Source organism: Microcebus murinus, chromosome 20, assembly GCF_040939455.1.
Source record: "Microcebus murinus isolate Inina chromosome 20, M.murinus_Inina_mat1.0, whole genome shotgun sequence".
NCBI classification, from domain to species: Eukaryota; Metazoa; Chordata; class Mammalia; order Primates; family Cheirogaleidae; genus Microcebus; species Microcebus murinus.
The window spans coordinates 19,772,015-19,794,694 of NC_134123.1; the positions used below are offsets into that span (position 1 = coordinate 19,772,015).

General features: G+C 50.4%; 2 protein-coding genes across 3 annotated transcripts in view; one reads left to right on the forward strand and one right to left on the reverse strand.

Moving 5' to 3' along the window:
* Nucleotides 1-22,680, forward strand: part of DUS2 (dihydrouridine synthase 2) — a 70,554-nt gene continuing 47,874 nt past the window's right edge. The window contains exons 1-3 of one of the 2 annotated variants that reach the window (XM_075995740.1): nucleotides 1-123; nucleotides 14,191-14,370; nucleotides 14,893-14,978. The gene's annotated coding sequence lies outside the window, so the exon portion shown is untranslated. The remainder of the gene's footprint in view (nucleotides 124-14,190; nucleotides 14,371-14,892; nucleotides 14,979-22,680) is intronic. The other variant, XM_075995741.1, reaches the window with a different exon arrangement.
* Nucleotides 1,156-13,123, reverse strand: CES2 (carboxylesterase 2). The gene is made up of 12 exons (XM_012742332.3): nucleotides 12,949-13,123; nucleotides 7,380-7,584; nucleotides 6,333-6,474; nucleotides 5,618-5,751; nucleotides 5,278-5,536; nucleotides 4,456-4,551; nucleotides 4,035-4,175; nucleotides 3,832-3,912; nucleotides 3,424-3,568; nucleotides 2,881-3,018; nucleotides 2,291-2,363; nucleotides 1,156-1,854 (listed from the first exon to the last, which is right to left on the reverse strand). The coding sequence occupies exons 1-12, from the start codon at nucleotides 13,022-13,024 to the stop codon at nucleotides 1,668-1,670; spliced, it is 1,677 nt and encodes a 558-aa protein (XP_012597786.3). The 5' UTR covers nucleotides 13,025-13,123; the 3' UTR covers nucleotides 1,156-1,667.

Sequence of the window (22,680 nt, forward strand, 5' to 3'; positions counted from 1 at the left end):
TCAATCTCACTTCCAGGACACCCCGACAGACAAACATCTTCCAGGGTGTGCTGTAATCAAGTAAGTGCAGGCCCCACCGTGTCTGCAGAACCACTGAGAATGAGAGCGACGGTCAGGAGACGGGTGAGTGAGGGACCTGCTTGGATATCCTGCCCTCTGCAGGGCCAGCCCTGGCCCCAATGGCCTGTGGGCAAGCCCTGTCCTACTTCTCACAAAAAAGGGTCAGTCACCTCTGGGAGACACAGGGGAGTGGCTGGGTTGCTTTACATTTCAATGATGGGTGACATTTAGTCTAGGGGGACAATAAGTAGGGACAGGAAGTTTTACATTTCCAGCGGTTGGTAACCTCAGTGGCTGAGATCCAGGAGCTCTGGATACTATGATCTGAACGTCTGTGTCCCCTGAAAATTCACAGGCTGAAATTTCATCCCCAATGTGATGGTTTAAGAGATGGGACTGTTAAGCGCTGAGGGGGATCAGTGCCCTTATAAAAGAGGCCTGAGGGAGCTTGTTCGCCCCTTCCACCACGGGAGGACACAGTGAGAAGGTGCCATCTATGAACCGGAGAACAAGCCCTCGCCAGACACCAGATCTGTTGGCACCTTGATCCTGGACTTCCCAGCTTCAAGAAATGTGAGCAACAAATTTCTGTCATTTATAAGGCACCCAGTGTATGGTATTTCTGTTACAGCAGCTTGAATGGACCAAGACATTAGGGCTTCTGGTATCCAGGTTTTCTGTTGGCCACTTATGGATATGAGGACACATGTGGCTTGTGGAAGAGGTGGACATCGGCTTTTTTATTTCCCAGAATATTACGGGGGTACAAATGTTTAGATTACATGTATTGCCTTTGCATCACCAGAGTCAGAGGTACAAGCATGCCCACCCCCAGTGTGCACCGTACCGATTAGGTGTGAATTTACCCATCCCTTCCTTCCCCCTCCCACCTGCCCGACACTCTATGAATGTTACTTCCATATGCGCACATAAGTGTTGATCGATTAGTACCAACTTGATGGTGAGTACATGTGATACTTGTTTTTCCATTCTTGTGATATTCCACTTAGTAGAATGGGCTCCAGCTCTATCCAGGATACTACAAGAAGTACTAGATCACCATTGTTTTTTGTGGCTGAGTAGTACTCAATGGTATATATATACCACATTTTATTAATCCACTCATGTATTGATGGGCGCTTGGGTTGTTTCCATATCTTTGCAATTGTGAATTGTGGTGGAGATCAGCTTTTGACACACAGGTGTGGGCAACATTCCCCAAAGCACCTCCTTCCAACTGGGGCAGGCCTGGGGGCTCTGAGGAAAGGAGAGGGCGGGTGGGGAGAAGGTGGAGGAGAGGAGGGGAGGATGGAGTCCAGAGCCCAGTGGAGCGCTGGGGAAGGTGGGCTTCCTCGAGGTTGTGCCCCTGCACTGCTCCTTGGGGGATTCATTGACTATGTCTAAAAAGAGAAGACTCGTGGCTGGCTTGACAACTAACATCACACATTAGGTTCTTAATAAATGTTTCCTGAGTGGACACGTGGAAGAATGAATGAATGGCTATGTGAGGGATGGAATCAACTGCTGGCTTCTCGGTGGCTGTGGGTGGGCACATGAGGCAGACCCCACCGCACTGGTGCCCACCCCCTCACTACCCAACACAGGAGCTACAGCTCCGTGTGCTTCTCCTCAGCCACTGTTAGCTCCTGAATCTTCTGGGGCAGGGTCTCCGTCCAGAACTGGAGCCTGTGGGCCTTCAGGGCCCTGTCCACTGCAGGCTGTATGTCCAGCTGCAGGTACTGCTCCTCCTGGTCGAACACGGGCCACTGGGGCAGACCCTTGCCGTTGGGGTCCCTGCAGACATGCACTCCCACCAGGGAGTGTGCAGGTCACTCCAAGCCCTGCCCAGCCCAGACCCGAGCGCTCACCCTGACTGGGTCAGGCAAGGCAGCCAAGCAGGCCAGGTGGGCCTGTGGAAGGAGGGGGAGGTTTCTAGATACAGGAAAGAAACTACCCCCCACTAGTGTCAGCTCCGAATGGGGCAGGGCAGGTCTGTTTTGCCTCTCCAGACAGACCCTGGTGGGAACTCAGCACTGTGCCCAAGCTCCAGGTGGGGCTGGGGATGGAAAGGGTGTCCTGCGCCTATGAGCCCCTGCTGTGTGAGTGGGTCCTGGAGCTGGGGAGCTATCATGTGATTAGGCACACATGTATGCTACTGAGCTCACCACAGACAAGGGGAGTGCTAGATGGCTGAGCCCCCCGGGGAGTGGAGGTGGGGCCACCATCTCACCCATTTCGAGCAAAGTTGGCCCAGTATTTCATCATCTTTCTTCGCAGAAGTTCCTCCTCCTCAGTGACTTCAACTGCACAGAGGAAGAGGACACGTGTCCAGGTCAGGGCCCACCCCAGTCCAACTGCCGGGTCACTCACCACTCTCACCATCCAGGTGCAGCTGTCCCTGGCACCCCCAGGTCTGCTCCTCTGCCCCTCCCCTGATGCCCTCCCACGCTCTTTACTCAGCCCAGCCTCTGGCTGACTGGACCCTGGGCTCACTGCTGGCCCAGAAGGCCTGTTCTTCCTTCTCACACTGGGAGTCATTTAAGAATCAAATACGCCTTTGATTCAAACACCCCTCCCAGCCCTGCACCCATGCCAGATACCTATCGCGGGGTGGGGAGTGGTGGGGGGAGCACTGGCCACAGTCTAAGGAGTCTTGGATTCTAATCCTGGCTCAGCCTTTGGAGCTGTAAGATCTAGGACACGTCATCCCATTGTCCTCTCTCGCAGCCTTGGTTTCCTCTTTGGTACAGTGAGGGCAGTCACCCCTCAGGGACCCAGCCCAGGTCCCATCCCACCTCCTGGGGAAGGAGAAAGACTCACTGTATTTGCCCCAGAATAAGGTTCCCAAAACAAAGAAGATCTCATCGCCGTGGTCGGCCTTCACCTGTGGTGGCTTGGTGTCCTTGAAGAAGCTGGGCCGATGCTGGAACTCATAAAAGTAGACAGGGGCACGGGACCCTACAGGGGTAGACAGGCTGTGACATGGCAGCCCCACACTTGGAGCTTTCCTATGTCACTCATGGTGACAAGACACCCAGGTCAAAAGCTGGCTAGAATCTAAACAATGGGATGGGGAGCCCCCGGGCTGGAGCAGGAGCAGTGGGAAGGGCCGGGTTAAATCACGGCCTTGGACTTCCTAGCTGGGTGGTCTTGGGAGAGTCACTGAAGGTCAGTAATTTCAGTTTTCTCACCCATAAAATGGAGAATGTCTGGCTCTTAGATGAGCCGTGAGGATTTATATCAAGTGCCTGGTTCCCAGGGGCCCAAGAAAGATGCGGGTGGTGATGTGGACACCGACAGACCTGGGACCCCAGCTCTGAGCTGCCCCCTTGCCAGTCAGGCCTTAGGTACAAATATACTCACTCTGAGAATGTGCTACTCGGAGTGCAGGGATCACGAAGACGGAGTCGGCCATCAGCTCCTGGTACTGGGCTTGGAGAGTCTGAGGGTCCTTGCTGTCCCCGATGTACTCCTCCATCAACAGGTCAGCAAACTCATGAGGCGACACCTACCCCAGGTGGATCAGGAAGGGGCAGGCTAGGCTGGCTGCCAGAGGCAGGGAGGCAGCATCTTCAGGGCTGGGGAGATGGGCCATGGGATGGAACAGGGAATGGGGGCAAAGGACTAAGCTCTGAGGTGGCACCCCACCCCCAACACACACATACCCTGGCTATTGCTCAGGGGGTCACTGCTTGGGCAGGACATCTGGGTTTCCCTGCCTGAGGGAGGAGAAAAGCCCTTCTCCACTGGGAGAGGACCCCAGGGCCTCACCATCTGTTTGAATGTTTTCTGCAGAACATCCTTCCAGGCCTCTCTGTCCATTTCCCTCTGGGTGTCATAGAGGCCCATGAACTGGGTGGTGGAGGAGAGTCGTTAATTGGGTGTGGGGTGGGCATGGAGCTGCTAAGCCCTGAGCCCTTCTCCTGTAGCAGATGGGCTCCCTGGGCATCTGAGGCCTCAGGACTGGGCCTCACCTTGGGGATTATCCAGCCATACTCATCATTGTTGACGCCAATGATGCTGGGGACAGGCTGGAAGTCGGCAGAGGTCAGCAGCTCCTGGGGGTGCCTGGGCAGGAAAGCCCCATCCACCACGCCGGGCATGATATTGAAGGCCTGAGGGGGCGTGTAAGGTCAGGGAGCCAGGTAGGCTCCCAGACGTTTTCTGATGCCCTCTGAGTGCCTTCCGCCCTGTCCTGGCTCATCCCAGGATGCTCACGTCCACCCGGGAGATCTTGCACCAGGTTAGCTTGTCCTGGCCTTCATTTCATCCATGACTATGTGGACACCAAGGCATGGAGATGAGGGAACTTGCCCGGGCAGTGCGAGGACACCCAGCCACCTGCCCCATACCTCACCTGCCCTTTCGTCCACACCTGCATCCATTTAGCCTGACCTTGTGAATAGCCAGAATCTCCTCTTCACTCTTGCCCCGCAGGCAGCCCACCAGGGCTTCTGAGTCAACCTGGTCACAGGCAGACAGGTTGGCTACCTGTAAAGGGACCAGGCAAGGGGTGGCTCATCCTTCCGGGTAGGGGAGAGGAGTTTGACCAATGCCCTGGCTGGGGGCAGGGGCACCCCAAATCTCACAGGGTATTGTGTGTAGATTCCTGCAGTTTTTTTTTTGTTTTTTTTTTTTTGAGACAGAGTCTTGCTTTGTTACCTAGGCTAGAGTGAGTGCTGTGGCGTCAGCCTCAAACTCCTGGGCTCAAGCAATCCTGCTGCCTCAGCCTCCCCAGTAGCTGGGACTACAGGCATGCGCCACCATGCCCGGCTAATTTTTTCTATATATATTAGTTGGCCAATTAATTTCCTTCTATTTATAGGAGAGACGGGGTCTTGCTTTTGCTCAGGCTGGTTTCGAACTCCTGACCTCGAGCAATCCTCACGCTTCGGCCTCCCAGAGAGCTAGGATTACAGGCGTGAGCCACCATGCCCAGCTGATTCCTGCAGTTTTGAAATTGTTCCAACTTCCTCGATGGTTCTGCCCACGATGGGGAACCCCTTGGGTGGCAGCTTTGCAGGCCACAGAATGTACCCAGCCTCAGTAATGGCAGAGCTGTATGGTTTTAACCACTGACTCCCTCAGGAATCTCCGGGTAGGTAGCAGTTCCCGAGGCACTCTGATGGTCCTTGCTCTATCCGTCTAAGAGACAGAGGTGCTGAGAGGGAGGTGACAGGGCAGCAGGTCTGGACTTCCACGGCTGAGGGCACTCACCCTGGAGGCCATATCAGATGAGTTGGTGATGAGGCCAGGTAATAGGGCCACACCACTCTCCATGATGGCACCATGGAAGAGTCCTTGGGACATGGGGGACAGAACATGTGAAGACACGCTTATGCCACCTGCAGACTCGCCAAAAATGGTGACACGGTCTGGGTTGCCTCCAAAGTGGGCGATATTCTGCTGGACCCAGCGCAGAGCAGCGACTTGGTCCAGGTAGCCCCAGTTGCCGGTTGCGTGCTTGTCTCCAGTGCTGGGAAGTGGCAGGGACACGGATCACAGGACTGTCTTGGCTCTACTCAGCCCGCATGGCCCGGCCCAGCCCCAGTCTCACCTGAAGAAGCCCAGGACACCCAGGCGGTACTGGATGATGACCACCACCACGTCCTCATAGGCTGCCAGCATGGAGCCATCATACATGGAAGCCATGCCCATGACAAACGCTCCACCATGGATCCACACCATCACCTGTGGAAACCAAGGCAGACACCGCATGGCTCCCTCCCAGCCCATGTCCCACCAGGGCTGCTGCAGACTAGCCACTGCTTTGCCCACCTCCCCACACAGAGAGAACTGCAGCCAGACCTCATGACCTGGGCCACAGGGAGGGACCCAAAACCAGGCCTCCCAAACTTATGTTCCAAAGCATGGCTCTACTACTCGCAGAACCCTCACCGAGGTGAAAACAAAAGAGGTGTCTTCCTGATTGTTCCATAGGAACATTAATCAAAAATGTCCTCTGTTCTCATAGGCCCAACACAAGATCCATGGCTGGGTCTTTCGTGACCTCAAAGTGCAGCCCTCAGGCACCTGAGTGGGTTCATTGAGTGAGTCCTGGGTCCATCCCAAGCACAGCCTTTGACCTCTGGGAGCAACCAGAGATCTGCAACCCTATGCCCAGAGGCCAGCTGCCCACTCTGGGTAAAAAGCACTTCTTGAACCTGATAGCGAAAGGGTTCTCAATAAGGTGCAGCCTGCGGCATGGCCCAAGCTGATACTGCAGAAGAAATGTCCTCCCTTCCTCCAGATGACTGTGGCCTGACACTCACAGGCAGGTGAGATCCCTCATGGGCATGTGCAGGTGTGTAGATGTTGAGGTACAGACAGTCCTCGGACACGGGGATAGAAGGCATAGTCATATTGAACATGTACAAAGACTCTTCATTTGTTATAGTGAAGTCCTGCAGACACCTGTTGGCCGAAGCAGACAGTTCAGGGGCTGTGCTGTGGCTAAAACCAGACCCTGGGTCCAGATTTGCTCCCAGCCACCAGTAGCCCTCTTCTCCTTGACACCCTGCTTACATGTGATTCTCTTCTAAAGTCCCTTCCCACCCAGTTACAGGCCAAAGGCTCTGGGAAAGCTGGGATGGAGCTTGGCCATGGTGCCTGGCTCTCAGGGTTCTGGAGGGCTTTGGCTATCACACCTCCTGAACCTGGGGAACCTTGACTCTTAGGAGTCTCTGTGACAACCATTGGCTGTATCCGTGCATGTGTTGACATTCACCACCATGTCTCTGTACCCACTCAGATCTGCAGTGGGATATCCCTTATCCCAAGTCTAGACTCTCAGGGAACTTCATCACTCCCACATAGCCTCCAGCTGTAAGAACACACATGTGTCACATGGCCAATGGCACCTGGCCCTGCCGGTTGACACAGTGACTGTGGAGAGTGGGGATCCCTAGGGAGCCACCACTGCTGCCCTCCTCAGGGGTCTACAGTATCTGCTTACTAGAGTCAGGGGCTCCTATAAAGGTCACAGAACCAACCCAACCCTCTCCCAGAGATGCCTCCCACCGGTGGCAGAGAACACCTGGCATAACTAGAATCTCGGAGGTACATGTCTCTGCTCCTCCCTTCAGCACCTGGAGCTAATGCCCTTGGAGTGCTAAGCCCTGAGCCTGGAGTCTGGGAAAGTTGTTCCACCCTCCAGAGCCTCAGCGTGCTTCTTGAAGTAACGCACGTGGGGACCCCCCAGACTCACAGGGAAAACTGGCTGTAGGTTTTGGTGAAGTGACAACTGCAGCCTCGCTGAGCTCAGGCTACCCCCACTCCACCCCAGGGCCTGGAGTTCCCTGGAGTCTGGGAGAACTTACATGGCTGGATAGGAGGTCCCATCTCTTACACCACTCCAAGATTCGGGGGGTTCCGGGGGTGCAAACCGCAGCGGCCCTAGAGGTGGCTTGGCAAAGGGAATTCCCAGGAAGGTATGGACACCCACATCAGTGCCCTTCACGTGGACGAGGCTCCCTCGAACCTGCCCGGTGTGTGTCGTTCGGATGGGGCTGGCAGAGTCCTGACCTGTGGGCAGAGAGACAGACACTAGGGTTAGGTCTGCCCGATCAGCTGCCCTTCCAGACTGTTGGTATTGCCACCTCCTTGCCATCCTCAGCTCAGCTCAAGGACTCTGATCCCCAAACACTGGCTTTACAAACATCCTACCTGTAACACTGCCCCCAAACCCCACCTTCCTGGGCCTGTCCCCAGCCTATCCCACCAGGCTCACTGAGGCTCCTTGGGGCTTGCCACCATCATTCAGCCCTAGGAGCTGAAACAAATGGTCACATACACGTGATGGGGCAAGGGTGTTCTTTCAGTGAACTGTGTGCCAGGTCACATGAGGCAATACTACTGTGGGAATCCCACAGACAAGGTTCCTGTCCTCGGGAACTCATGGTCCAGGTGGCAAGAAATGATATACAGAAAGCTCCTCTGAACAAGGAGTGATCTTGGTGAGAAGAACTACGAGAGAGGTGCAGCTGTGATGAGGCCGTACAAAGCACAGCTGCCTGTGGGCAGGCAGCTGAAAGTCACTTAGTGGAGAAAGGCAACATTTTTGTTTTTATTTTTCAGAGACAAGGTCTTGATCTGTTCCCCATGCTTGAGTATAGTCGCTCAATAGCTCAATAGCTCACTGCAGCCTTCCAGACATAAGTGATCCTTCTGCCTCAGCCTCTTGAGTAGATGGGACTACAGGGTACAACACCACATCCAGCTAATTTTTTTATTTTCTGTAGAGACAGGGGTCTGACTATATTGCCCAGGCTGGTCTAGAACTCCTGGCCTCAAGCAGTCCTCCTGCCTTGGCCTCCCAAAGTGCTGGGATTACAGGCGTGAGTCACTGTGCCCAGCCTCAACATTCTTTTTTTTTCTTAAGACAGAGTCTCACTTTGTTGCCCAGGCTAGAGTGAGTGTCATGGCGTCAGCCTAGCTCACAGCAACCTCAAACTCCTGGGCTCAAGCAATCCTGCTGCCTCAGCCTCCCAAGTTGCTGGGACTACAGGCATGCACCACCATGCCAGGCTAATTTTTTCTGTATATATTTTTAGTTTGCCAATTAATTTCTTTCTATTTATAGTAGAGATGGAGTCTTGCTCTTGCTCAGGCTGGTTTGGAACTCCTGACCTTGAGTGATCTGCCCACCTCGGCCTTCCAGAGTGCTAGGATTACAGGCGTGAGCTACCACACCAGCTCCAACATTCTTAATGGAGGGCTTCTACAAACAAATATGGTAGCCACACAATAGAAATAAGCAGTGTAAGAAAACATTCAGAATAAACAATAGAAATAAATGGCCCTCCAACAAATGAAGAGATGTTAACCTCACTCATGGTAAGAGAAAAGTACATCGAAATCTGATTATGATGTTGACCACTTATTTTGTCAAAAATAGCAAAGATAATCAGACATTATATATTTTCTAGTGGAAGTACACAGCATCACATATGAAGTAGTCTTGCCAAAAAAGCAAAACCTAAAACCTGAGTCTGATTAAGTCAGTAGACTATAAATACAAGCTTACAGGGTATATAGGGCTAGAAGAACAGTTAAAAGACACCACTAGGATGCAAAACCCAAATGGTGGGTTCCTCTCCAGAACAAACAAGTGGTTTCTTCAAGACAACGATAGAATTAGAAAGAAAATAAAAGAGAGGCAGAGGGAAAATCTGAAGATTGAAAGAGGCTCAAGAAACACATACAATGAGTTTTTTCCAATGTGGGAAAAGTGGAACCTTCATACCTTGCCAGTGGGAAGGTAAAGTGCAGAGCTGCTTTGGAAAACAGTCTGGCAGCTCTTCAGATGATCAAACAGAGTTGCCCTGTGACTCAGCAATTCCACTCCCAGGTATAAACGCAAGAGACCTAAAAATATAGGTCCACACAGAAACTTGTACGCTAATGTTTGTGGCAGGATTATTTATAATAGCCAAAATGTGGCTATCCAAGTGTCCCTGAACTGATGAATGGATCGATAAAATGTGATAGTTCTACATGATGGAATATTATTCAGCAAGAAAAAGGAATGAAGTTCTGATACATGCCTACAACATGGACACACCTTGAAAACACCAAGCTTAATGAGAGAAGCCAGTCACAAAGGACCACATATTGTATGATTCCAGAACTAGCACATCCATAGAGACAGAAGCAAACTGGTGGTTGACTAGGGCTGAGGTGGGGGGGGGGGGAATGGAAGAATTGACGTTGTGAACTATGTAAATATACTAAAAAATGTAGAAGTGTACACTTCAAATGGATAAATTGGGTGGTATGTGAATTATATCTCAAAGCTGTTATTTAGAAAAAAGAAAAAGAAACATCTCTATGAATTTGGAAAGTATGAACCCCATCTGAATCCTGATTTTTTTAAAAAAAATCCTATATTGCTGGGCACAGTGGCACATGCCTGTAATCCCAGATACTTGGGAGGCTGAAGCAGGATTGGTTGAGCCCAGGAGTTTGATACCAGCCTGGGCAACACAGGGAGACCTCCATCTAAAAAACAAAACAAAATACATAAAAGAATAAAATCCCTGTATAAATATCATTTATTAAATTATAGTAAATAAATACTTTTGACTAGATATTTGATTACACTGAGTACTTACGGTATTGTGGAAATAGACACACATACATACACTCCTTTTAGTGGGACATGATGAAAATTTGCAGATAATATGATATCTGGGATTTGCTTCAAATAATGGTACAAGGGAGAGGTGGCAGTTCAGATAAAACTTAGTTATCTAAGTCTTTATCAATGTTGAAGGTGGATTATGGGCACATTGGATTTGTTACACCATTCTCTCTACCTTAGACAGGTTCACCTCTCAGTGCTGTGCAGCCCTTAAGCAGCCCTGACCCTCTCTGTGCCTCAGGACACAGGTTCTCCTGCTGCTAATTATATCCATCAGCCCCCACCTCCCTGGCACCTTCCTCCCCTCCTGCAGTCTCAGGTCTGCCTTTGCAGAATCTGGGAAATCTGAGCCCAGTTCCATAATAAAAAACAAAAACAGAGGCAGCCTCAGGGAGCTAATGCTACCCTACACTTATCAGATCAACATGTTTGATGTCACCAGGTGTAGGTGAGGCCAGGGTCAGCAGCCACTCACAGGCACTGAAGGGCAATTTAGCAATGTCTTTCCAAGTCAAAAGGCCCACTCCTCTCCCCAGTAACATGCTGCCTACACATAATTCCTGGCCCAATGGGATGTCTGTCCATGTAACTCACTGTGGCCACCAGCCACTGATGCCTGATGTTTCTTCCAGCAAATGATAAAAGCTGCTGAAATGTCCCTGATCAGAGATGGGTTACATCAAGGAAGTTTCATACTTGAAGAGAAGCCCTTCCATTAAATGATATAAGGAAGCTCTACCATGTAGGGGTACAAAGAGGTCACCCCCTGTGCCTGGCATCAGAAAGTGGGTGAGTTTGTGACCACTGAGGTGAAAAGCAAGGACAGGCACACACATCCACTCCTGGGTAAACTGCTGGGCACTGTGTATAAGGCCCTGGAGACCTTGATGGCCCCTGTGAAGGAGCTAAGACTGGGTGGGACAGAGGAGGTGGGACCTACCTCCCATTCCCTCTTAAGGCTTGTCAATCATTCTTTCTGGACATGGATCCAACCCAAAATAATATTTTCAAAGGGAGCCAGCTGGGCATGGTGACTCACGCCTGTAATCCTAGCACTCTGGGAGGCCGAGGCGGGTGGATCACTCAAGGTCAGGAGTTCGAAAAGGGAGCCATCTATGAGCCCCAGCAGGTCCTGGTGACCTTCAGAAACTGGCAGAGGCCGGGCGAGGTGGCTCACGCCTGTATTCCTAGCACTCTGGGAGGCCAAGGCGGGCAGATCACTCGAGGTCAGGAGTTTGAAACCAGCCTGAGCAAGAGCGAGACTCCGTCTCTACTATAAATAGAAAAGAAATTGATTGGCCAACTAATATATATAGAAAAAATGAGCCAGGCATGGTGGTGCATGCCTGTAGTCCCAGCTACTCAGGAGGCTGAGGCAGGAGGATTGCTTGAGCCCAGGAGTTTGAGGTTGCTGTCAGCTAGGCTGACACCATGGCACTCACTCTAGCCTGGGCAACAAAGTGAGACTCTGTCTCAAAAAAAAAAAAAGAAAAGAAAAGAAACTGGCAGGTAGGCCAGGCACAGTGGCTCACATCTGTAATCCTAGCACTCTGGGAGGCCGAGGCGGGCGGATTGCTCGAGGTCAGGAGTTCGAAACCAGCCTGAGCAAGAGTGAGACCCCCGCCTCTACTATAAATAGAAAGAAATTAATTGGCCAACTAATATATATAGAAAACATTAGCCGGGCATGGTGGCACATGCCTGTAGTCCCAGCTACCCGGGATGATGAGGCAGAAGGATTGCTTGAGCCCAGGAGATTGAGGTTGCTGTGTTGTGAGCTAGGCTGACGCCCAGACACTCACTCTAGCATGGGCAACAAAGTGAGACTCTGTCTCAAAAAAAAAAAGAAAGAAAAGAAAGGAAAGAAAGGAAAGAAAAAGAAAGAAAGAAAGAAAGAAAGAAAGAAAGAAAGAAAGAAAGAAAGAAAGAAAGAAAGAAAGAAAGAGAGAGAGAGAGAGAGAGAGAGAGAAACTGGCAGGTATAGAGGAAGTCTTGTGGGTTTGGGCCATGGGGAGGGGAGGAGGGAGTGTGGACTCCCCTTGGGCAGATTAGATTGGGAAAGGGGAGGGAGATTCAGATCCCACACTAAGAAGACTTTGAGTGAAAGGATCAAGGGCAGAGTGCTGGCCCTAAGCTTCTGATAAAGGCCTGGAGAAGCCTGGCAGGCATGAGCACAGTCACCTTTGCCCTGGAGTCCTGGAAGCCAAGCCATGGCCCTGCTGAGGGCAGAGTATCTGGTGGGAGGGCAGCGCCACCTCTCAGCTTGGTTTTAGGATGTGGCGCCTGAGGGCTTTCGTACTCCCACAGGGTCAGTAAGCTTGCCTGGCGTCCCCCTTGCCAAAGACACGACTGCACTCAAAGCCAAAGCCAAACTGGCAGGAAAGTATTACTGTTGACATTGTCCCAGAGGGCAGCACCAGCTCCAGCCACAAACACAAGAGGGACATGTACTCAATTCCTCTTGTCCTGTGGTTGCTGACCCTGCAGGCCTGTCCGGGCACTCCTCAGAGCCCCTCATACTTGGCTTGCTTATCATCGTGGTTTTGTCTGACAGCCCGACCCTCTCAGGCGCTCAGGGGGCCCACCCTGGGCAGCGGGAGATGTGGGAGGGAGCCCACGGTTCCCCCGCTCTCATCTCCACGCACTTCTACCTCCCCAGCGTCTTCCCTTCTGCAGTCTCAGGTTCTGCCTCTGCAGAATTGGACATATCCGACCCTGATCCCTGTCTCCCCCGGCGGGAGCCTCACCCTGAACACCAAAGAGGAGAAGCAGGAGCCCATAGGCCATAGCGCTTAGGCGCACTCCGAGTCTGTCCGGCTGCATAGTTCGCTCGCAGGTCTTTTTTGCGCTTCGGGAGCTCACGGTGCTTTTCACTGAGAGGCTGCCCGGGTCTGTGCAGCCACGGATTAGTAGTGCCTCGCCCAGGCCTGGAGTTTGGACTGGGCAGGGAGTAGGCGGGGCGCGCTGGCTTGGGCCAGGAAAGATGAGGCTGGCATGAGAGTGAGACTGAGCCACTTAGGTCATGGCTAGGTCGCATGGAGAGGCAGCGGCAGGCAGGGGCAGGCAGGGGCAGGCGTGGCCTCTTCCCCCTGCCCCAGCTTCTGCGACACCAGGAACCCTCTTCTCAGACCTGAAGTCGCTACCTTCTCTGTCCTTGTAGCTACCTTCTCTGTCCTTGTAGTCACCGGCCCAACTAGCGTGTTGGGAGATGGAGAACAGGGAGCAATAAGCTGTGAGTAGAGGAGGGCTTCTCTGAGCTGGTGATGATCAGGATCCCCACAGATGGAGAAATGGGAAGGACTTGCGATCTGGGTGAAGAGAAGAGCTTGAGCAAAGGCAGGGAGGTGTGACTGTGCCCTTCATCCTGGACGCTCGTCCTTCTTTCAGGACTCACAATTTACGAGATCCTCCTTCATGGTCCGTTATCTCCTTACACAGTGTACGGTCTGAGGGTCTCCGTGGGCCCCTGCCCGGTCACTGTCCTTCTTTTGAAATGCACAGATGACTGTGGCACTTCCTAAGGGCCCCACCCCTACCCCACCTCCACAGCTTTCAAGCTGTCAGTTTTTCATCGTCATTTATCCACTTGACAAACTCTTAACAAGTGTCTGCAAGTCTGAGCACTGGGTCTCGGCACTCCCAGGCCTATGGTGCAGTGGGAGAGGTAGGGCAGGAGCGTCACCCGGGAACACTGTGAACCCTGCCAGGCTAGAGGCACCCGGCCTGGGCATGGCAGCGCCCGGCCCGCCTGGCTTCCCGGAGGAAGTAGCCTTTAGTGCCCCCTGAGAACCGGCCTTGGCCTCTGCGTTCTGGCTCCCTAAGGACGGGCTCTCAGGACCCAGAACCACCCGGGTCCCTTCCCTTGAGTGATCAGCATTTTCCCCGGTCGGTCGGAGCAGCCAACACGCTGATGTCACCGCTTCCCTCAAACCCCAGCACAAGTCCCCACAGGGCTGCGTGCCCCTCACGCTACCCTGCCTTCCGGCCAGGCCCTCCTTCCCGTTCCCCGGAAGTGCGCTTGCGGGAGCGGAAGTGCATGCTGACCATGGTGGGCGGCCTTCTGGAGAACGCCAACCTCCTCATCTACCAGCGCTCTGGGGATGAGGGCGAGGCGAGGGATGTGACTGCGGGCGAGGAGGACGAGCAGGTTCCCGACAGCATCGACGCACGTGAGATTTTCGATATCCGCTGCTGCTGGGCGCGGGCGGGTTCGCATGGCGTTGGGGTACGGGGAGAAGCGATGTCTAACGTCCGGTGGAGCAGTATCCGGGCCGGGCATTTGGCGGAGGATTCTGGGTGAGCAAGGCGCAGAATGCCTTTTCCTTCACTGGCCACATTTTATTCGTTCCTGTTAGGCCTGCGCAGGGTGAGAATCCAGAAAGTATGTATAGGAAGGAATGCAGTATGATGGAGAACTTAAGACAGGGATCATAAGACTTGTGAAACAGTGGCCGCAGGACTGGAGGTTGTAAATCTAACTCTGACCACACATGGTTGCGGCGGCACTGGCAGGAACCAGTTAGTGTTCAGAAAAAAATTCACCCTCCCCAAACTTCCATCCCAACCTCCCATAAAGCCCACTGCTCTCCCCTTCCTGGTGTGGACGCTCTTGTTGGCTTCCACCTATCTGTACCCAGATGCTCAAATAAACAGCATTTTGCTACACCTGAGGCTTTTGTGTCTCCCTCTAGGCTCTGGACCTAACAGCTCCCTCAGTAACTGGGAGAATCCACTGATGCTAGGGGAATTGAACATAGTAGAGCAAGTCTGGGTTTAGGTGAGTCACTGCCAGTGTCCAGTGGGAGCGAGTTGTTTGGGAGAGTCATAAAGGGTTCAAAATTTTAAAAATTAGCTGGATGTGGTGGTGTGCCCCTGTAGTCCCTACTCCTTGGGAGGCTGAGGCAGGTGGATTGCTTGAGCCCAGGAGTTCGAGGTTGCAGTGAGTTGTGGTCACACCACTGCACCACAGCCTGGGCAACAGAGCGACACCCTGTGTCTTAAAAAAAGAAAAGAAAACTACAGCCCAGTATCTTTTATAAGTATGGATGCAAAGACCCTCAACAAAAATACTATTAGACTGAATCAGCCACATACAAAAAGAATTATACGCTATGGCCAACCGGGATGTATCCCAGGAAGGTGTGATTGGTTTAACATTCAACAATCAGTTAATGGAATGCATTATATCAATAGACTACAAAACAAAAATTACACAATCATTTCAGTAGATGCAGAAAAAGCATTTGACAAAATCCAACACTCTTTCATGATAAAGATACTTAACAAGTGATGGATGGAAGGGAACCTCCTCAACCTAATATAAGGTGTCTATGAATAACTCACAGCCACCATCCACCTAATGGTGACAGACTAGATGATTTCGCCCTAAGATCAGAAATAAGACAGGAATGTCCACTCTCACCACTTCTATTCAACATTGTACTGTGGTTCTAGCCAGGGTAGTTAGGCAAGAAAAAGAAATGAAAGGCATCTAGATTGGAAGGAAGAAATAAAACCATTTTATTTCCAGATAACATGATTAACATATAGAAAATCCTAAGGAATCCACTAAAAAAACTATTAAAACTAATAAAGAAGTTCAGCAGTGTTGCAAGATATAATATCAACATTCAAAAGTCAATTGTATGGGAGGACGAGGCGGGTGGATTGCTCGAGGTCAGGAGTTCAAAACTAGCCTGAGCAAGACTTTGTCTCTACTAAAAATAGAAAGAAATTAATTGACCAACTAAAAATATATATACAAAAAATTAGCCGGGCATGGTAGCTCATGCCTGTAGTCTCAGCTACTCAGGAGGTTGAGGCAGTAGGATCGTTTGAGCCCAGGAGTTTGAGGTTGCTGTGAGCTAGGCTGATGCCATGGCACTCACTCTAGCCTGGGCAACAGAGTGAGTCTCTGTCGCAAAAAAAAAAAAAAAAAAAAGTCAATTGTAGGTCGGTCGTGGTGGCTCACGCCTGTAATCCTAGCACTCTGGGAGGCTGAGGTGTGTGGATTGCTTGAGGTCAGGAGTTTGAAACCAGCCTGAGCAAGAGTGAGACCCCATCTCTACTATAAATAGAAAGTAATTAATTGGCCAACTAATATATATAGAAAAAATGAGCTGGGCATGGTGGCGCATGCCTGTAGTCCCAGCTACTTAGGAGCTGAGGCAGCAAGATTGCTTGAGCACAGGAGTTTGAGGTTGCTGTGAGCTAGGCTGACGCCATGGCACTCACTCTAGCTTGGGCAACAAAGCGAGACTCTGTCTCAAAAAAAAAAAAAAAGTCAATTGTATTTCAATACACTACCAATGAACAATTCAAAACTGAGATTGAGGAAAAACAATTCCATTATTAAGAATATTAAGAAAGATAGGGCCGGGTGCGGTGGCTCATGCCTGTAATCCTAGCACTCTGGGAGGCTGAGGCGGGTGGATTGCTCAAGGTCAGGAGTTCAAAACCAGCCTAAGGAGCAAGAGCAAGACCCGTCTCTACTATAAATAGAAATTAATTGGCCAACTAATATATATAGAAAAAATTAGCTGGGCATGGTGGCGCATGCCTGTAGTCCCAGCAACTTGGGAGGCTGAGGCAGCAGGATCGCTTGAGCCCAGGAGTTTGAGGTTGCTGTGAGCTAGGCTGATGCCATGGTACTCTACCCTGGGCAACAGAGTGAGACTCTGTCTCAAAAAAAAAAAAAGCTTTTATAATTCAACAATAACAACGAAAAACCCAATTTTTAAAATGGGAAAATGGGCTGGGCGCAGTGGCTCACGCCTGTAGTCCTGGCGCTCTGGGAGGCCAAGGCGGGCAGATTGCTAGAGGTCAGGAGTTTGAAACCAGCCTGAGTAAGAGCGAGACCCCATCTCTACTATAAATAGAAAGAAATTAATTGGCCAACTAATATATATAGAAAAAATTAGCTGGGCATGGTGGTGCATGCCTGTAGTCCCAGCTACTCGGAAGGCTGAGGCAGCAGGATTGCTTGAGCCCAGGAGTTTGAGGTTGCTGTGAGCTAGGCTGACGCCATGGCACTCACTCTAGCCTGGGTAACAAAGCAAGACTCTGTCCCAAAAATAAATAAATAAATAAATAAAATAAAATGGGAAAATGATCTGAGTAGATATTTCTTCAAGGAATATATAGAAATGTCAGAGAAGATATGAAAAGATGCTCAATATCATTAAGTCTTAGGGAAATGCAAATCAAACCAAAACTAGATACCACCTCACACCCAGTAGGATGGCTAGAATAAGAAAACAAATGTTGGCAAGGAAGTGTAGAAATCAAAACCTTCATAGACTGCTGGTGGGAATGTAAAATGATTCAGTCACTTTAGAACACAGTCTGGCAGGCTGAGTGTTCTGGCTTACACTCGTAATGCTAGCATGTTGTAAGGCCAAGGCAGGAAGATCACTTGAAGCTAGAAGTTTGAGACTAGCTTGGGCAACATATACTCCATTTCTTAAAAATAAAAAAGGAAAATGTCAAAGTTTTCTGGCTTAGAGAAAAAAAAGAAGAAATAAAAACAATTAGTTGGGTGTGGTTGCATATGCCTGTGGTGGCGTGTGCCTCCTACTGACCTGGTAGGCTGAGGCAAGAGAATTGCTTGAGCCTAGGAGTTTGAAGCTGCAGTGAGCTATGATATGCCACTGCACTCCACCCAGGCCTGGGTGACAGAAAGAGACCCTGTCTCTAAAACAATAATAATAATAGTAAAATAAAATTATTAGGAAGAGAAAATGTGGTTATTATTCATTAAGTGGAAGTGGATCATCATAAAGGTTTTCATCCTCATCATCACATTGAGTAGGCTAAGGAGGAGGAAGAGGATGGTGGCTCATGTGCTAGTTTTTTTCAAATTGCTACAAATCTTCAAAAAATTTTTCAATCTGGGGTTGCCTTTTATTTGGGGTTTGTGAGGCCTCTGATATAAGAGATGGGAGAGACAGAGACATGGACACAAAAAGTAAGGTGAAAGGATGTGGGGAGATCAGGGTACCACCAGCATTCCCGTGAGCCAGGTGGTACTGACTGAAGTGTAGCACTGGTTTTTATTATCTTTTTCATGTTATAGATTACAGTGATTTCATGTGGGTTTGCCGGATGGAGTGGCTCACTCCTGTAATCCTAGCACTCTGGGAGGCCGAGGCAAGTGGATCACCTAAGGTCAGGAGTTCAAAACCAGCCTGAACAAGAGTGAGACCTCGTCTCTACTAAAAATAGAAAGAAATTAATCGGCCAACTAAACATACATAGAAAATATTAGCCTGGCATGGTGGTGCATGCCTGTAGTCCCAGCTACTTGGGAGGCTGAGGCAGAAGGATTGCTTGAGTCCAGGAGTTTGAGGTTGCTGTGAGCTAGGCTGATGCCATGGCACTGTAGCTGGGGTAACAGAGACTCTGTCTCAGAAAAAAAACAAGCTGGTGGGTTAGCAGTAAAGCCTATAATCTAACTGGGAACAAAAGAGATCAGGTACTTCTGTCTACTTTATCTAGTTTCTCATTTACTGAGACAGGAACTCAGGAGAGAGATAGGAACATTGCCTCAGGCTTAGAATAGCAAACTGCTCTTATCTGCTGGGATGAGATCCTTTGATCATTGGATTCCCTTTGCAAACTTCCAGGCTGTAGCCCTCAGGTTTATGCCAGAGTCCATTTGCAGACCTTTCTGATCGGGTGGAATATCCCCCTCAAGGTTGGCAGCTTTTGCTCAATGAAGTGACATGCCCACAGGTTGCTCTTTGGCAAAGTCCTGTCCCACTCCTGGGGTTCTCATGTCTTGACCCTAACCCTCAAAACCTTTATGGGATAACTGGAGTGAGCATGAGGGGCATCCAGGGGCTCGTAGTGGTCTCTTTCTTGGTCTTGGTGCTGATTACATACTTTGTGTTCCCTTTTTGAGAATTTGTTGAGCTCCATGTGTACAGTGTGTGCACCTTTTTATATGTATGTTATGCTTCAATATAAGTTTTCTAAAAAAGAAAAGACAAAAGGGGTGGAGAATTTTGGGGAAGGAGTGACTCCTGACAGAGCACTGAGCTATGGAGGGTCTCAAGAGGGACAGGTGAACTCCTGAACTCCTAGTTATCCTGCAAAACCCAGCTCACTCACTTCCAGTGTGCCTGGGAAGGAAGGAGTGATCTTCTGAAGCCTCTCAGTCCTGGTATAAGGACAGGATTTTATTTGAGGAGAGAAAAGGCTGGGAATTGGAAACTACTACTTGCTTCAAACGTGACCTTCTGTCCCCATGTAACGAAGCAATGCTGGCTGCAGAAGAGAGGGGCTGAGAAGTCTGCCACGTGAACACCCATCAGGTGGTGTCTCTGGGAACTGAAAGTCACCTGCAAGTCACCAGGAAGTATGTTTGGGAGCCTCAGGGTGTGAAGGGGCTCTCAGAGTTATCATTGAATCCACATGACACCAACATGTGGACACAAAGGTGGCCAAGCACCCAGGCTGAGTCCCTCCCAGAAAGGGTCCTATCTGTACTTACCATCATGACTTGGTCTTGGCTACACTCCCTCCCACCCAATCCAGGAACTGGCCTCTAGACCTCCACAGCGTTGGTCATCTGTGAATCTGTTGATACGAAAGCCCAGAAGTTTCCTTGATGGCATCACCCTGACAGACACACACTCTCCTGGGTCTGCAGCTGCTGCCTTTGATACCTTTGGAATGGACAAGGGTAACTCCCCCCATTTTGATACTGTTGTACTCAGGTAGGGGGGCCCGTGACAGTGGAGTCGCTTGGCCTAGGGTCTCAGGACAATGAGAGGATTCTTCCACCTGAGAAGGTGCCCTTTCCTGCCTCTTGTGGGCTGGGAGGTCAGTTCAGGCCCGGCTATGCCCAGAACTTCCATCTCTGCTTTCCAGCATAGGCCCAGCTCTGGGCCAGCTCCGTACACCAGGCCCCTCCTCTCTCCAGGACCTGGGCCTCACTCTGTGATCCAACCTCTGAGGACGCCCACTTGTCCTCATGTGGTGTCACTTGTCAAACTTGTCTACATATGTCTAAAGCCCAGTAGTGGACCAGATTAAGCCCTGGTCACTCCCCCAAAACAGGGATGCCAGATGACCCAGTACAGGAGTCACCTAATGCTGCCTATCAGAATCTCAAATTTGGCCCAGACAAGACTCTTTCTGGACTTCTTTACTGTCATCATCATCATCACTGTCATCATTCTTATTGTACAGGTAGAGAAACTGAGACTTAGAATGGAGAAACAACTCGGCCAAGATGATGTAAGGTGTATTACCACAGATGGAAGGTGGCTTATTGCCAGTAGGGAAAGGAAAAGGAGAAGAAAGGGCAGGGCCTTCCTTTGCTCATGCTGTTCCGTCTATGTGGAATGCCCTTCCCTGCATTGTCAAACAGGTGAACTCCTAGTTACACTGCAAAGCCCAGCTTATCCCCTTCCAGCGTGCCCTTCTGGATGAACACCCCTAAAGGACAGAGCCAGACCTCTGCAGCCTCCTGCATGAGACCAAGCTGCCCAGTCTCATTACATAGACAGGGACTCTAAGTCCTCCCTGGGAGGGAGGATATGTCTGAGCTCCTGAAGAGACCCATCCCAGAGCCTGGCTCCCAGCAACTTCCCTGGCTGCCCACAGGTGGGCTTAACCTACAGCCTGGAGGTGGCCAGGGATTAGGGGTACAGAGTGAGAAACTTGGACCTGAGCCTGCTGTCATTGGGCATCTGGTCCAATTGGGAGATAATTGAGGAATTTCTACCTCCTGCCTGTATTTTTGGGGGACTGGGGAAAGTCCTGGGTAGGCTCCCTCTGTTCAATATCATAATTGATTTGTTTGAATTATGATGGAGAGAAGACCTCCCACATTGTAGGTGGTTGTTAGCACCTATGTGTAGGTTCCTCTTCCCTTTTTTTTCCTTGCAATTTATTTGTTAAAAACATCATGTCCTTGTCCTTTAGAGTTATGTTTTGGAGTTTTCTGATTACATCCCTTCATGTCATTTAACATGTTCTCCCTTGTTTTCCTGTATACTGGTAGTTGTGGGAAGCTTCTAAAATTGCAGATTTCTAGGCTTCACCCTAAAAATTTACAGGGACTGGTGTGGGAGTTAGGGATCGATCTTTCCTAAGAGCCCAGATGAGCCTGTGTCTCATGTTTGGGAATTGCTACGCTATGTGACCCCTCCAGTAACCACAGATCTTCCTGAGTCACAGCAAATATCAGAAAGAAACTGTGGTAGGTTAGTGCAGATTCCCAGTGGGGACACCCTGGGAGCCCCAGGACCTGTGCCTCTTTCCTGGAACCCAGGTTAGGGAAACTTCTGACGTTATCAGGACCTTTCCTGGCCTTGTGGGTGTGCATGTCAGGGAGAGAAGCTACAGTCTTGCTGCTGTGGCCCCTGAGGACAAGTTTGCTGTCCACATGGTTGGTGGCTTCACCTGGGGCCTGGGGCTATGAGTTGCTGACAAAGCCACCTTCTTTCTGGGCCGCTGGGTCAGGTGGGCCTGGGACACAAGCCCAAACTCTGTGCTGTTTCTTCTCTGATCCCTCCCCCACCCCCACTCCCCAGGACCAACTGTCCCCTTAACTGCTGAGAGAGACATTCCACTGACTCTCAGAGGTGCTCTGAGAGAGAGCACCTCACTGCCACAGCACACAGCAGTCAAGATTGATCTTTTAAGCATCTATATCGGATCACTCTCCTGTCCTGTTTAAATGCTCCCATGACTTCCCATCTCACTGAAAACAAGATCTGCACTCCTGAGCCTTCTCCATCTTTCCTCTCTGGCCACTTTAGCCTTTCTGCTGGTCTTAGAACAGGTCAGTCTCATTCCCGCCTCAGGGCCTTTACACTTGCTGTTTCCTCCAGGAATGTTCTCCCTCCAGCTCCTCCCATGACTACTTCACTTGCATCTCTGCTGAAATGTCACTTCCTCAGAGAAGCCGTCCCTGACCACCTTGTGGTCATAATGGCCCTCATCACTGTATCCTCTTATTCTACTTTATTTATTTTGAGACAGAGTCTCGCTTTGTGGTCCAGGCTAGACAGAGTGCTGTGGTGTCAGCCTAGCTCACAGCAACCTCAAACTCCTGGGCTCAAGCAATCCTTCTGCCTCAGCCTCCCAAGTAGCTGGGACTACAGGCATGCGCCACCATGCCCGGCTAATTTTTCTATATATATTAGTTGACCAATTAATTTCTTTCTATTTATAGTAGAGACGGGGTCTAGCTCTTGCTCAGGCTGGTTTCAAACTCCTGACATCGAGCGATCCACCCGCCTAAGCCTCCCAGAGTGCTAGGATTACAGGCGTGAGCCACCGTGCCCGGCCTATTTTTTATAGCAATTATAATCACCTGAAATTATATTGTTTACTTGTTTGTTCCTTTAGTTTGTGGGTACCTTAAGGAGAGGGGCTTGGATCATCTCATTCACCAATATATCCTCAGCAACTAGCACAGAGGCTGGTATGTACCAGGCACTCAATAGATACTTCAACTGATGAAT

Coding starts and splice junctions, on each gene's coding strand:
- CES2 (XM_012742332.3), bottom strand. CDS start 13,024: ATGCAGCCGGACAGACTCGGAGTGCGCCTAAGCGCTATGGCCTATGGG. Junction 4,552..5,277: donor CATCTGATATGGCCTCCAGG/GTGAGTGCCCTC, acceptor GTCCCTTTACAG/GTAGCCAACCTGTCTGCCTG. Junction 1,855..2,290: donor GCCAACTTTGCTCGAAATGG/GTGAGATGGTGG, acceptor GCATGTCTGCAG/GGACCCCAACGGCAAGGGTC.